At 27.5% G+C, this 16,443-nt stretch overlaps 5 protein-coding genes across 5 annotated transcripts; 3 read left to right on the forward strand and 2 right to left on the reverse strand.

Moving 5' to 3' along the window:
* Positions 1-1,417: 1,417 nt before the first annotated feature.
* OCT59_001816 (uncharacterized protein) lies at positions 1,418-4,094 on the reverse strand (the record flags this gene model as incomplete). The annotated part of the gene is made up of 4 exons (XM_025328420.2): positions 1,418-2,506; positions 2,581-3,027; positions 3,125-3,969; positions 4,046-4,094. 4 exons carry the CDS (start codon positions 4,092-4,094, stop codon positions 1,679-1,681), a joined length of 2,169 nt encoding a protein of 722 aa, XP_025166812.1. The 3' UTR covers positions 1,418-1,678.
* Positions 4,095-7,913: 3,819 nt separating this feature from the next.
* OCT59_001817 (uncharacterized protein) lies at positions 7,914-8,888 on the forward strand (the record flags this gene model as incomplete). Its single annotated transcript, XM_066144100.1, has 5 exons — positions 7,914-7,928; positions 7,997-8,074; positions 8,149-8,189; positions 8,368-8,482; positions 8,577-8,888. The coding sequence occupies 5 exons, from the start codon at positions 7,914-7,916 to the stop codon at positions 8,886-8,888; spliced, it is 561 nt and encodes a 186-aa protein (XP_065995299.1).
* Positions 8,889-9,019: 131 nt separating this feature from the next.
* Positions 9,020-9,990, forward strand: OCT59_001818 (uncharacterized protein; the record flags this gene model as incomplete). The annotated part of the gene is made up of 6 exons (XM_066144101.1): positions 9,020-9,027; positions 9,102-9,304; positions 9,379-9,419; positions 9,476-9,581; positions 9,649-9,791; positions 9,859-9,990. 6 exons carry the CDS (start codon positions 9,020-9,022, stop codon positions 9,988-9,990), a joined length of 633 nt encoding a protein of 210 aa, XP_065995300.1.
* Positions 9,991-11,308: 1,318 nt separating this feature from the next.
* On the forward strand, positions 11,309-11,653 carry OCT59_001819 (uncharacterized protein; the record flags this gene model as incomplete). The annotated part of the gene is made up of 1 exon (XM_066144102.1): positions 11,309-11,653. One exon carries the CDS (start codon positions 11,309-11,311, stop codon positions 11,651-11,653), a length of 345 nt encoding a protein of 114 aa, XP_065995301.1.
* Positions 11,654-15,529: 3,876 nt separating this feature from the next.
* Positions 15,530-15,736, reverse strand: OCT59_001820 (uncharacterized protein; the record flags this gene model as incomplete). The annotated part of the gene is made up of 1 exon (XM_025328419.2): positions 15,530-15,736. The coding sequence occupies one exon, from the start codon at positions 15,734-15,736 to the stop codon at positions 15,530-15,532; it is 207 nt and encodes a 68-aa protein (XP_025166810.2).
* Between the last annotated feature and the right edge of the window lie 707 nt (positions 15,737-16,443).

The following is a 16,443-nucleotide window of genomic DNA, read 5'->3' on the forward strand; positions in this document are numbered from 1 at the left end:
ATGTTTTGGATGTAAATATGTAGATTATTTTATTATTACGCATTAAATTTAATAGAAGATTCCATTCTATTGATGGAATTTTTCGTAATTAGTTTAGGAATATTAATGTTGTAATACATTATGCGAAGATCAAAATAATAATATTCTTTTTCCCCTTACGATGATCCCCGAATGATTCACGTGAAATTGGTCCATCAATCGCGAACTTTTTTAACTTTTTTAACTGTACGTGTTATTTGTTGGTAAATTAATCTCCAATAAACTCTTAAACTCTATCTATTTTTAAAAATTATTACTATTTCTATAAAAATGAAAAGTTTTAATTAAACGTACATTTATTTATTATTTATTTATTCGTCTTTGTTTTAAATTTCTTTGTTAATGATGTATTTGATGTAATTTAACGTCACATATTTGGTTAATACTTTTGTTTGATACGTGTGTAGTGTTTTTTTTTCTCCTCTCTCCTCTTTGTCATTTTTAAAAAAAAAATCAAACAATGTTTAATTTTTTTTATAATATTATTTCAATTATGATAATAGTTATAAATCAATATATTATCAATAATCATAATAATAATATTTATTAGAAATGTTTCATGCCAAATTCCCATAGTTATCATGGTTACCTACAATAACATTCCTTTTTTCATTTTTTGAAATCCCTTGCATAATCATGTGATTATTATAATAAATCTAGGTTATAAATTATTATGCAATCGATTAAAAATATATATATATTATATTTTTATATTTCTATTAATATTATATATATATATAATAAATAAACCCTTATTTATGTATCAATTTAGATTAACTCTTTGTAGGAAGGAGTTGAAACATAAAATCATTTAAAGTAAACTAAATTTTGATTTGATAAAAAATTGCAACATTTAAAATGAATTTGAATGACGAAAGATTGTTTTAATGTTTACAGATCATATATATTTTTATAGATACAATAATATCATAATATTAAAATTTTTTTTTTTTTTTTTTCATTGTCATACTTATTTATTTTTAATGATCTTTTTTTTTATTAAGAGAATAATGGTAAACGTTAAAAGTTGATTTGGTAGATCTTTGAGTAACTAAGTCAATGCCCAAGTGTTACTTAATAATTTAAGTAAACAAATCTCTCCAGTTAACTTAAAAATTCTGGATTTGGTAATTTTTAATTTATTGGTAAGTGGTAAAAATTTCATTGTATTTATTTTAATTTGACCAATCAAAATTTATTTAATTTTTTCTTTTTAATATATAAAATAATGTTTTTTTTATTAAAACAACGAAAATTCAATAAATTTAAAATTTACATATTTTAATATTTAATATATTTTTAATAATTATATAATCACTTAATATGGTAGGATATAATAACTTACATCAAACCATTTAAAAATGATCCTATGATATTCCTCGATATTGGTATATCACTGTAATAATATATTTAATTGGTTAATAAAAAAAGTAAATTTTAACAAATAAAATAAATAAATAAATAAAAAAGAAAAGAAAGGAAAGGAAAGAAAAAGAAAAAGAAAGATAAATAAATAATAATAAATAATATAAAAAAAATAAAATAAAATAAAATAAAATAAAAATAAAATAAAAAAATTAAAAATTAATAAAATTAAAAAATAAATTAAAAAAAATTCTATCAATTAATTTTAAAATATTTATAAGCAAAGATCGAATTGTTTAGAATCATAATTATTAGTAATAATCTTATTGGTATAATGAACAAGTTTACTGGTATAAAGGTTTCTATTAAATTCAACAATATTTTCTTCCTCTTCATAAGGTATTACATCAGATTTTGCAAATTGTTGATAAATTTCTGTTTCCACTTTTTGTTCTTTAACACAATTATACCATTCATTACAAATTTCATAAATTTCTGTTGCTGTAGGTCGATTTTTTGGTTCATTATCCAAACATCTTTGCATTAATTTAAGATAACATGATGGTGTACTTTTAACAATTGGTGGTCGATTACCATCAATAATTTTTAATATAAGTTGATAATCATGTGGTGTATCATAAAATGCTGGTTTACCGGAAGTAATTTCCCACATAATAATTCCAAAACTATATACATCTGCTGCTTGTCGATAAGGTTTTCCGGATAAAATTTCTGGTGCCATGTATGGAACTACTCCATATATACCACCATCTGGAACAAAATCTTGATCCGCACGTGACAATCCAAAATCAGATACACGAGGATAGTTGGATATTTGTAAAATATTACCACTATGAAAATCACAATGAATTAATCCTGCTTCATGAATAACTTTAAGATCTTGAATAATTTTTGTCGTAAATTTTAATTTATCTTCCCATTTTAAAGTTTTATGATTTTGTTGTAAAAATTGTCGTAAATCTCCATATTGTGCGTAATCTAAAACTATAATAAACTCTTTTGTTACTGGATTTCGACTAATTCCATAGCATTGAAGAAATTCATCCTCTTGTAACATCATACATTTATGATGAGTTTTAATCTGAAATCATTTCTTAAATTAATAAATTTTATTTTAACGAGAATATTAATTTAAATAATTATTTATATACTAACCTCATTAAGAAATTCTTTAGCTATATTGGGTCTATTACGAAAAGATTTTAAAGCAATACGATAATCTTTATAACTGTGTCTTACATATTTCTTAGCTACTTCATCCCATTCAAAATGGCCTTTTAAACAATTAGTTCTTGTTGCCAATGATGCTACAGCAAATCCTCCCTCTCCAATTTTTTTAATATCCTTGAAATTTTCATAAGGTATAAATTCTAGGTAATCATAAGATCGTCTTGCACTAATAATTGTTTCTCTAATAAAATTATCTATATCTTCATCTCCACTTGGATTTTTTAGATTATCTTCAAGTAATAGTTGTGAACAGCATGGTGGGCACCAATTACTAGATGTTTTGGGCCCACCACAAGCAGGACAGAGACCATAATTCTTTGTTTGTCCAGTTGGTTTGTTTGAAGATACCTCAATAGTAGAGCTGATCCCATTCTAATATGAAAATAGCAACTAACTACACTATCACTTTTTTAAAAAAAAAATAAAAAAATAAAAAAAATAATGAAAAATTAATAATTAATTTACATACCTTCGATGAAAATTCAGCAGGTAATTTGGCATCAAACCATTCAGGAATCTCCTTTCCTAATCCTTCAAGAATTATAGCTGCACAATCCATGTTAGTTACTTCACTTTCAATCTTTGAGTTTGGTTCAATCCCTGCTCCACTAACAGCTAAGAATACATTAACTTCCACATCACTATCTCCTCCATGTTGTGTTCCAATACCACCATGATCAGTTGTCATAATAATAAGTGAATCATCTTTCCATCCCACTTCTTCGATAGTTTCAAGAATTGTTGCGACTTGCGAATCCATAATCTTGATTTGTTCAAGATATGGTTGAGATCCATAACCATGTCCATGTCCATGTTCATCCACATCAGTTAGATGGACAAGCAACAATTCTACATCTTTATTCTCTGGATTACGAATATAATCAACTAATCTTGAAATTACAGTATAGTCATAAACAGAATCTTTAAGCCAATGATGTTTAAAGCGTAACCACCATTTCCAGAAAACATTCTCATGAGTAAGAGGTGCATACAAATCAGTTTTAACTGACAATTCAATAATACCAGTATTGATTGCCTCCCACGCTACATAAGATGCCATCTTAATATCTTTAGAGCTATTACCAAGTATCTTGTAGATACTGGGATAAGGGTCATCTTCTTTATATGGTACTCCTGCTTCAACATCACCATTTTTTAGTCCATGCTTTTCTGGAAGAACACCATGTAATATAGAACCCCAGTTCTGAGCACTATCCGTTGGCACAATCGCTTTTGCTTTTAATGAACTAGCACCAGAAGCAAAAAATGCATCAAATGCGGGTGTTGGTACCTCTGTAAAAAATCTGCCAACGCCTATGTAAATAAATTAAATTTACCTTTCAGTATAAATAAAATATTAAATACAAAATTATTTCATCCTTTCACTTACCGTCTAAAGCAAGAACTATAACGCGTTTATACGGACTCTGCAAAGGCATTTTCACGAAAAAAAAAGTACAATATTGGAATATATAAAATTGTAAAATTGTAAAATTGAAAACTACAAAAAGCAGTTGAATAAAAACAACAATCGCAACAAGCAATATAAATACATTAATGGGTGTGATGATTAATGCGGTGATAAAAATTCATCAAGAACAATATGTTATACTATAGGACAATATTATATTGGGTTTTAATATATTCGTATAATCGGTAATAATAATATATCTGTTATTGATCAACTATGATCAACAAATTGATTTTTCTGCACAACATCAACAATCTTTTTTTTTGATTGTCTAATTGTCTTTTGATTAATTATAGTGTCTTTTTTAGGTTTTTGAAACCTTTTCGAGTAATTTCTATTTGTAATTGAATATTATTATTATCAACAATTAGACTCCTTTTTTTTACGACAAGAATTCTTTGATGATTAAAAAGTCTAAGGTTTTCTTTTTTTGAGTTCAAGAAAGTTGCAGTAACCTCCTGTAGTTTCACAGGCACATTAGGATTGAATTTATTTTTGTATCTATTTGTGAACAAATCCTTCAATGATTTCGCTGATGAATAAATTATAACCAAAAATTTTTTGTTTTAATATTTCATATATAGTAATTTTGTGTAAGTTTATCGTGAAAAGTTCATTGAAACTCATTATCTTTTAATTCTTGAAATAATCTAAAAGATACTTTTTTTTCATTTTTAGATCATTTGTTTAATTCATCTATATCTACTTTTTTTTTTTTTATTCCTCTCCAAAGGACCCCAAGTCTATATATATAAAAAGAGGTAAATACTAGCGTTATGTTTACTAATCCATTTTAATTTTTGTTTACTAAATCAAGAAATTCATTTTCAGGCGTTACTATGGGGGAAAGCCTGCCTATCGAAAAAAAAAAGATTTGAAGGTTAACTAAATTTATATATAATATAATAATGAAATGTGATGTCATGTGATTACTCATATTCATGTGATTTTTTTTAAGATCTTGAAAAAAAAAATTCATGATCCCATCTATAATGACTCGGATATTCAATCTTTAGTTGTAATTCATTCAGCCCCTTGTTAAACTTTATCTGGAATTTCAACTTGTACTCTAAATGAATTTGGAAAAGGAATCTTGGATTGATAAATTTGTAATATCTTTCATCAAAAAAGCTAGCTAATCATCAAAATCGTACCATTACCAGAATTTTGCATTACATGTTAAAACCATAAATTCTTCAAATAACTTTCCGGAACATTACCAGATATGTCTAATTGATAAATATACACAAAAAATTGAAGGTGAGTGCCTTTTCGATCTAAATTTTGTTTTGCTAAAGATAGACTCTTTTTTTAAATGCATACTAATTCATTAACAATTACTTGGTGATTGATTTATCATTATTATTCATTATACTCACAATGAAGATACTATGATGAAATAAGTAGAAGTGGATGTAACAAAAGTCTAGAAGTTATATTATCACAAGTTAGCTACATGTAACCATAGGGAATTCGAACATATGAATTTAACTACATTTGATCTAGTCATATATGCTATATAATCAGTTAGCATTTAGCTGGATCTGGTGAACGCATATTAATGGTTTCTCCGACACTAGAAGATTCTGTGGATCTGGACAATGATCAAGTTCTTTTATACCAAGAGTAAGCACTAATTTTTTTTTAAATAAGATTATGCGTTAATAATTTTTTTTTTCTTTCTCACTTTTTGTCCTTTCATCTGCTATAATTCCACATTTAGAGTATTCTGTATGATTTTAAATTCTTCTATTCCTTTTTTTCATTCGATATTGTTGAGATACAAGTATTAGGGGAGTGACCAGGTTGCTTTTTTTTTTGTAGGTATGATGAAAGAATCTCACTTTATTAATATCGTCTGAATAAACTATAATATCAATCAATTTAAAGCATTTAAAGGATTGATTTTTAGATAAACCATTGATTTTATGATAAACTATTGATTTTATCATTTTAGTTTGCAATTTTATCACAAACTATTGGATCAATTAAAGTAATTAAAGTTATTAGATGATTATGATTTCTTTTTTTTTTTTCTATACGAGTCTTTAGAAGTTTGTTTTTTTTTGTTTACTTAATGATGGTATGTTAATTGATTAGATAATATCCGGTTCGTTATATCGTTTCTTTTTAATCAATCAATTTACTCAAATTTATAGTTGAATCTATTCTTTCATTAATTATTTTTTCACAAATAATTTACAAATATAATTGCAGTTTACACTTTTAAAATTTTTTTTTTTTTTGCACAATAAAATTATATAATAATATATAATGTAAATAATACTTTTATTACGTAAAGTACAATTTTAACATTAATATGGTATGTATTTGAACTTCTTTATAAAAAAAAAGATACTATTAACTTTTCTATAGATAATTTTGTCTCGATCTATCACGTGATTATAATTCCTTTTTCAATCTTTAGTTATAAATATGGCCAAATTCTTTTTGATTCATAGTTATGATAAGAGCTTTGTTTAATCATAAATAAATTGAAATGAAAATATCTTTTGAATTTCAACAAATTTACCATAAATATTACAAAATCTATATATTAATTGAAAATTAAAGAAAATTGCGAACAATAGACGCAGCGAAATTACTCACATGAATCTCGTCACATGCAACGGCACAGTAAAAGTCTGGCGCAGTGCATCAAAAAAATTTTTCCATCATTCGTGCCGAATTCTGAAACTTTGCGCAGTATCGTACCGGCGATAACGCAGAAAAAATTAAGCAGTCAATCCCTTTTATATGAGGCGGAATTGAATTATGTGAAAATGAATCGTGGTGGTAAGTGTATCGGATAATTTATTTCGGAAATCTAGTGTAGTAAAAGAGTGTGGGATGAGAATCTTGTAGTTAGTAGAAACAAATTAGCTATAGATATTTTTTGTAAACGTGAGAGAGCAAAGAAATAATTGATGTTGAGTCTCGCATTAGATGGTCTAGGATCCCGCGCACTCCCTCCCTATTTGATAGCATCATATATTTTATTCGTTTCTCTAGCATTTTCTGATTTGCTATGTATCTAAAAATTCATTAATAAAGTTTGAGTATTGGATTTTTTGTATAAAAATAAATAAAAAATTAGCAGAGGAAATGAGTGGACAGTGGCGATTCGCGTCTCAGTCACGGTATACTGGAAAACATCATGTAGGGTAGGCCTTGAACACGCATGATCCAAGGAATTTCTGCAGAATGCTTCCAAACATCTGACACAGGAAGCAATGGCCGTATGCCAGTAGGTATACACAACGCAACCTGGACACTAACATGCAGGGTAGGCCTTGAACACGCATGATCCAAGGAATTTCTGCAGATTAGCGCCAAGCATCTAAACGCAGGAAGTAATGGCCATACGCTAGTAGGGTTGCGCGTGAAGGAGTTTACTTTTCCGAAACCTGGAATATAATTAGTATATATAGTATATATATTATTCAGATCGATCAAATATCGCTAAGCCACATAAATATCATATTACGCGAGTATTACGCGTAATCGTAAAAACTCGGGTTTAAGATGTTTAAATCACTATTGAACAATGCCTTGCGATACATAGAGCAAAAAACCGAATTATCTGAATATGCAATCAACAATACCCTCAAGGACGACCTGTATAGAGTTTAAGCAGAAAATGTTATGTACACGAGTATGCCAATAAAAAGGCAAAGAAACTACTGTTAAATTATGATAAGCTATTCTCTTCAATCGTTGTAAAACGTTTTATTGATGAAGTTGAATTGAAAAATGAAAAAAAAGAATTACGCAGTAATAAATCGAAATGTTACATCCACAAGTACGCTACAGGCACTAGAAGTAAGTCTTAAAGCAAATTTAGGAATAAAATAAAATATTTCCTATTAGGAACATTGTAAGGTGAGGATAGCAATAGAAGATATGCGCAACAAAGACGCTACCTCTGCTATAGAGGATCATACGGCGGTAATACGATAATGAACCCCCATTGTATGTATGGTTTTTATTGCCTATACTATATAGTTATTAATTTTATACAGTATACTGTTACTTTAAGGTTAAGATTGGGGTTAGGATTAGGGTAAGGATTAGGGTAAGGATTAGGGTAAGGATTAGGGTTAGGATTAGGGTTATGGTTAGGGTTAAGGTTAGGGTTAGGGATTTGCTATTTAAAATATAAAGATTAAGAGTAGTTATACAGTACGGATAGAAAAACTATACTGTATAAAATGAAAAACTATACCATACATACAACGAAGGTTATATCATACTCATTATCTATATACTCATCATACGGTTACCACCAGCGTTACCAGCGCGAAGAGACCCTTTGAAGAAAAGGAAAGAACAACAAAACGTACCAGAATTTGTAGGGTAATGACTGTTATTGGATATTTTGTTGCTGGGTTATCGTTTTTAGACTTTGACCGCTAACTAAATTCTACCTGATTACCCTTTGCAATAACAGGATACTAATGAAAATCCCTTTTTAATATCGGGAGAAAAATCATCTAATGACGAATTTGAGGATGATGAAATAGTAACAAATCCGAAAGAAAGTGGAGTAATGTCACTATCTCCTCAATTACAAAATGAAGATTCACTTTCTCATACTCCAAACAAGCGAAGGATGAATGATGAGAGGATTGTCCAATACCTTAATTCCATGAATCAATCTTTAAAGTATAATCAAGTTACGGTTCAGAGGCCATCTCTATGGACGGAATCCTTAGATACTTATATTGATAATGTTTTGAAGGTATTTCACAATATTAATTAACATTAGATTGGAAGCAAAAAGCAATGCCTAGACACCTTTTTTACCGTATTATAGGAATTAAAGGATACTTTTAAATCGGAAATATTGAAGATAAAGATAATAGGTTTCGCCTTTATTGTGAAAAAATATTAATGGATTTGTAAGTTTTTTTTTCCCATTTATTGTTACTCTTTAGATGATTTAATGCTTAACCAATTTGTTTCCTAATTCTAGCTACAATATGGTCGATATATTTCCAAATCTTTCAAGAAAAGTTGGAGAACGAAAATATATCATTCAAAACATTTCCTCTTTGTTTAAATTTTACGAAGTCACATTTGGAAATGTTAGCTTTGATTGGATAGAGTCGCACTCACCAGCATCTAAACTAGCGAAATCACCTACAAATTCTGGTATAGTTAAAGTTGACATAAGTGGTAAGCAATAATATATATCTATAACTTCTAATATTCAACAATGGTTTCCTTAATTATTCTAACAATCTTGAAAGGTGTTCGATTATTCGATGATAAGGAAATTTTTCACGCAGAGGTATCGGCCCACCATCGCCATCATCAGGTGATCATGCTATTAACGATGCAAAAAAGTCTCTACACACAGATATTTTGAACCTAATTGCGATTCTGCTAGATCACCTTCGAGTTCTTGTAGAAGATGCAACTAAAGTTAAAGTTTTTAGTTTGCAAGTGATTGGTGAGTATCAAATATCTTAAAAAAGAGACGCCTAAGTTATTAATCTTGTGTCTTGATTGATTATTAGAATATCGTATGACATTGTATTCACTTAACATGCTAAACGATGGCACTTTTCTCACATCTGAACTGTATTCTACCTTGTTACCATTTTCGCTTGATGCAATATCAAAGTACAAGGGAATCCTTTACCTGATGGCAGTTCTTCATGTAAGAAAATTTGTTTCAGTATAGTTTATTAATCTTTAATCACTCATAAACCTTCTGTGGTTTTCAGGAAGAAATCACGAAGCAAATCTCTATTATGAAAGACTTTGATCTAGCAGTTCATCATAATGGAAAAAGTATAGTTCGAGACGTGCTAAAAATTCCGAAAGGTTTAAAGGAACTATTGATCATAAAAAAGTAATACAGATGGAAGTTCTAGAATAATTGTTTCAAAAATATATGGGGATCGCTTCTGATATAAAATGTAAAATGTAAAATGTAGATTGCTTACTTGTTATGCATTATTATATTCTTTTTACATTGTGGCTTTTAATAATTTGTTCTGTACGAATGGTCATACAATTGACCATTTGTTCTTTATATTGTTATAACAAATTAAATAAGAAACGATGATAATGATTGACTTTAGCGGTTTTGCGAATGCAAACTATTTATTTATCACTGCCAAAACTTGTGATAAATATAAAATCACGTTAGGAATAGAATGCGATAACTTAGCCTTGTGCTTAACCAAAGTACGAATTGAAGAAGTAGCAATAGAGCATTCAGCCTTAGATAGATGCGTAACTTGCATTCTGTAATCCAATTTTGGGATCAAAACAGTATTATGGAGATAAACCACTTGTTGAACAGTTAACTTCACAGGGTGGAGAGTCGCAGAAAATGAATTGCATTCTTGTTTGAGTTGTTTCTGAATGAAATTCTGAGAGCCATTAATGTTAAACCAAATACCCAGGAAATGAAAGGACGAGGACATAGGGATAAGAGTGACAGTGATAGTAGAGGTGTTATTAAGTTGTGATCCAAGCAAGTTAAAATCAACAGGTGGCCAAAAAATATTTATTATGATTGGTAGAAGTGTTGTTAAGATGATAAAACTCTTCAGTAATCATTAGCATATGTTCCATTTCTTTTTTAGAAGAGGAGATCAAAGTAGAGTCATCCATAAACACCAAATTGTTGACTTCCAGAACATCAGGAGAGCATGAAGTGGAGGATAAAGTAGCTGGAGCTGAAGGAGAAACTAATCGATAAGGATCCTTCTTTTCATTTTTAAGAGCCATAAGCAAAGGGTCTAAATATATAACCCATAAAAGTGGAGAAATAATGACCAAGTCACACTTTTGGCGAATTGACCCATTTTTTAAGGGCTCAAAAAATCGTTTTTTTGTAAATATCTCGGCATCCAGTGGTCCAATTTCGATAAACCTTTTTTTAAATTGTAGATCTGAATAAGGGCTACAAAATAAAAAAAAGTTCATTAGAATTGAATCACTAGATGCTGAGATATTTATAAAAAACGATTTTTTGAATTTTGGCGAAGTGGTATTTTTGGCCAAAAGTCTCTTATGACCTATATATTAGTTTTCCAAGGTCCTGTTGGAAACTAACAACAACTTTTGGCATGTTTGCCTTATATCGTATTTAGAAAAACTATTGGCAATCTTACAGCATATAACAATTTTAATTTGTTGGATTATTTATTAAACTTTCTATCAATGTTTAAAAATGTAAAAGAAAAGATAGGAATGGGATCAGAACCCTTTTCAGAAATATTATTTAAACCAATGAAAAAAAATATAAATCTTTCACAAGAAGTACAAGAATTATTAGTAGAATATTACAATAATACTTATGATTATTCTTTTATAACACTATCGAAAATACATATTTTATCATTAAATTCAATAACAGTTTTACCAAAAGTTAATCAATTTGGTAGATTGAGATTTAGCGCTGAAGTATTCAGGTCCATATTTTTGGCAAGACACTTCAGATCAGTAAATATATTATCTCAATTTGTTTTAAATGATAATAATACAACTGATATTTTTCCTGGTTGAATTCAATTCTTTTAAATATACTATAGTTTTACCAGATATAAAGCCAGTAAAATACAATTTGGTATTTATTAGATGGTATAATAAGCTAGCAGATGATTGTAAAAGTTAATACCATTGTCAAATTGACAAAGATAGAACAAATATCTGCAATATCAAATTATGAAAAAAAGCTTTTTATAAATTGAATTATGATTGTATCATACCAATATACAGTATTTTAGGACAATTTGTTGGTGAGATTATAAAAATCAATAAAAAAAACCTAAAAAAATGTTTGTCAGTTATTCATATTAATAGAAAAATTCACTTGTAATTTAAAATTTTAACGCTTCAAATATACAAAATATTAATATAAATATCGTATTATTATCATATAAAAATTAATAATTTATCAGATATTTGATAATTTGTCAATATGAGTTTAAAAAATCATTTATAATTATGTGAATATTAATTGCTTATTGGCTACTGATATGTATTTGATTTTTAAAATAATCTGCTAGTAGCATATCAGTTTATAATATTTTTCTGATTTTATCTGATATGCCACAACCTGATACCTTATCATTCAACCAGTATAAACTTCTTAGATTTGGATTTTTTTTTACTATTCTTGCTATTCTTTTTTAGTTGGTGGCCTTCATCATTCTTATCGTTGAAAGAAACAATCTCAGTAGATTTATTAGAAGCTTTAATAGATGATAATTTTTTAGACTTTTTGGACATTTTGAATTTCTTTTTATTTAATTAATGATCTTTTTTACCGCTCTCATCATCAAAAGAAACAAATCTAATGGGTTTGTTAGAATCTTTAATAGATGATGATGTATTTATAATATTTATAATAATTATAATATTTATAATATTTAATTTACTTAATTTTTAATATATTTAGATAACTTTTTCTTTTTTTTTATAAGGGAAGTGACACATATGACATAATTATTAGAGGGAGGGAAGGGGATAATTAAAATCTAACGTTACATTTATTCTATTTATATAAATTGTATAATTAAATTTAATTGGTTATTAAATCTAACAAGGGGGGAAGGGAGGTAGAATTCATAGTAAAATGAATATGACGTAATATGTGTCACTTCCCTAAATAATTTTATTTATCATCTCTAATAATTTCTTGAAATAACTATCTTCAGTTCATTTAGTGTAATATGTAAATCATATGTTTGTATATATTTTTATTAAAATATCATGATAAATAATTATTACAATAATTAATTAATTAATAATAATATACAAAAAATTAGTATAAAGATATAATTAATAAAGAATTTTTTGCAGTAATATTAGGGCAGTGACATTTATTACGTAATATTTTAGGGGTGGAAGGGTATTTAAAGGTCATATAACATATAAGTGTAACGTAAGATTTTTCATATTACATGGGGGATGGGGTAAGGTTCGTCCTAAACCTCCTCAAAATCCTACGATTAGTTTCGTCAAAATTTTACTATAGATTTATTATAGTTTCGGCAGAGTTTCAGCAGTTTCGGCATTTATAATAAGTTTCGGCAGTTTCGCCTTTCTCCAAAGTTTCGCCAGTTTTTTAATATAACTTTAATATAGTTTCGGCAGAATTTCACTTTTCGGCAAAACGCCATCTTGCCTAAACCCCTAGGTTTCGGCAAGCAACCTTAGGGTGGGGGAGTATGGGCTTATAGTAAATGGATATTACGTAATAAATGTCACTGCCCTAATACAAATTAACATCTAGCCCAATGTTTCTTAATTGAATATAAAATATTTTTTAAATATGATGTAACTTCTAAAAAGTTCATATATAAAGAAATAAATTGTATTTTAAAAATTTCTTTAAATTATATATTGTGACAAATAAATAAAATCATTTTCAAATGCAATAAATTGGAAATAAAGTAAGTATATTAGATTCTTTTTAATATTCAAAGTTATATAAAAAATACAATGTAAATATTGTGTTATTGAAAAAACAGATTTCAGTACATTTAAATTAAAAAATTTGACAGAATGTTAGAAATATAATATTTATAAAATAATGAAATATTTTGAAGAAACAAAGTAGCTTTACTTACTTCTTTTAATGTTAATAAAGATGAAAAAAAGTTATTAAAAAAAAATATTCAAAATAAAAAGAAAAAGAAAAAATTTATGTCAATCATATAATCATATATTAGAATAACATTTAATAAAATTATCAGTGGTGATTTAAACAAAATATCTTTTTTTATAAATTTGCAATTAATATTAAATTTACTTATTATATAGTTTATATTTTGGTTTTTATAAATTTAATTAAATTTAATTTAAACTTATAATTAAGGTTTGGCAAATTAAACTAAATTTAAAAATTTTATATTTTTAAGCTTTTATAAATTATATTGATATTTATAAAAGTTTACTTGTTTTTTTTTTAATATTATGCAAATAATTAATTTGTCAATTTTTAATAGTGTATAATTAATAAAAAATAATTGTTAATTATAGTGATAAATAATATATTATATTACTCCAAAAATTAGTTTATTGTGTTAGTTATATAAAAAAATATAACTAAACTGTAAAACTTAATTAAATTTATAGTCTATATTATTACAAATATAATTGATATTTAGCTGATAAAAAAAGGTATCAATTATTTAACCATTAACAAAAAATATCCATTCAGTAATTGTAAAAAGTAAAATATGGCTCATTTAATTATTTATCTTGATAAGATGGGTTGAATGATAGTAGCTAGTTTTATATTTCTATATATAATAGATGAAATATTCAATAAAGTGGTATTTTTATTTATATTTATTATGCTGTTTTACATTTTGTTAAATATCTTGCTATCTATAATATACAGAAATGTGAAAATGTTTGTTTTAATTTTATTAGATAATAATTATTCAATATACAGTATATTTGATCTTGCTGATTTCTAAAAAGATTGGTTTTTCATTGGAATTTTTTAAATTTTTTTAAACTATATTTGAATTTTTTTAATAAAATTATAATTTAGGTTTTAGCAAATTAGGTTAAATTTAAATATGGATAATTTGATTTTAGCAGATTATATCAATTTTAAAAAGAGCAAAAAACTTTTTTTACACTGATCAATTATGACCTATATATTAAATGTACGGGATCCTTTTGTTATATTGGTATAAATGATTTATTTTAGAATAATATACATAAAATTAATGCAACAATGTATGTATTTTATCAATCATAAAACTAAGCTAAAATTACTGTGAAGGACTAAAATATATTACATTTTACACTAAATGATAATACGAAATATAAGCATTTTCTATTTAATTTTTAGCATTAGCAAACAAGAACACTTATTGATGAAAATTAAATTCCAAATTCTCCTCGTACTGCATACTGAATTAAAAAAAAGTCCCAAATCAAATCCATGGATCATTGCTGCTGTAAGGAGTTGAAGAGGATCTCTCTATCGAAAAGTTCAGTGTCCGGGATGTTCATAATATACTGTATGTTCCAATACTAGTCGTATTTCAAGCAGGATAATTATTGCCAGAAATTGAGCCAGAGAGTCCAACTCCAGTAATGTTATATAAAGGAACACCCTTGGTATTGGTAATATAGTTTAGGGTTATTCTCTGTGGACTTGCTGTTCCAATCAACTGGAATCAGCGGAGTCAGCTTGTTTGTAGGTATTTTGCGGTAATTAAAACCTCAGTATTGTCAATCTTAGGTTGGAAAATTTTAATTACCAATACAATTTGGACTGTTGTATACGGAGATAATATTCATGTTAGGGAAGTGAATTCCTTCTTCCTGACTTTGGCCTTGTTGATCATTCATGATCAAGAAACTTGTTCCCTAGAGTAAACTAACAGAAAATAAGGAGCCACTTTTCGGTGGAGATCAGGAAGACTTGGTGTTGCTGACTTCGATAACCATTGATGGATATGGATTTCCAAAGTTATCTGCCGCTGCACCTGGTAGTGGCAGATTTTGTTCTATAGGTCGGACCCAAGAATCAGGCTTCAATGAAAATTTTGCGCCCAGAATAAGAGTTGTATGAGTTCCATACTTCAAATTTTGATGATACCAAGCATATAATTCACCCATGATAGTTGCCGTTGCTGGTTGAATCTGGTAGTGAAACAATTATATGAATATGCTCTTCAGTTGGTATGACAGGAAAGTATTCAAAATCTTTTTTGTTGCAACAGGCCATGCAGTGAAAATATTTCTCAATTTATTGCTATTATCATCAGAAATTTAAACTTTCCATAATTTAAGCTTGTCTGCATAGCAAAGTCTCGACCTAATGTGGTAATTCAGATACTTCATATGCTTTAATTGTACCGTCATCTAAACATATGCGAACTGGAAGGTTTGGGTCACAGTAACGATATTAAAGATAATTATCAATCGATACATTTGTTTTTAGAATGATTTCCCTTGATCCCGTGTATTCTTCTGACTCTACTTGGGGTAAAGCAAGAAGATGGTTTTTAGCTAAATTAAAGTCTTTAGTGGTCACGTAAATTTTCTTTTTCTCAGATTGTGAAGATGAGTTGATGGTGTTAGTTTCTTTACGTGTATCTGTGGTCTGGTAAGCCTGAGAACTAGCCTGAGAACGAGTGTGAGATAAGGAGTATAACAAACTGAATCCGAAAAGTGCACGTTAATATCAATAGACTTATCAGATAGAAAACTATAAACCTTACAACGTTAGAGCTCAATATATTTTTTTAAACGATCAAAAAAAGGTATGTATTTATAAAAAAAAAAAATTTATCAGCCAATTAATCTAGAGTTATCATGTGATA

This window comes from Rhizophagus irregularis, chromosome 10 (genome assembly GCF_026210795.1).
Source record: "Rhizophagus irregularis chromosome 10, complete sequence".
In the NCBI taxonomy this organism is placed as follows: Eukaryota; Fungi; Glomeromycota; class Glomeromycetes; order Glomerales; family Glomeraceae; genus Rhizophagus; species Rhizophagus irregularis.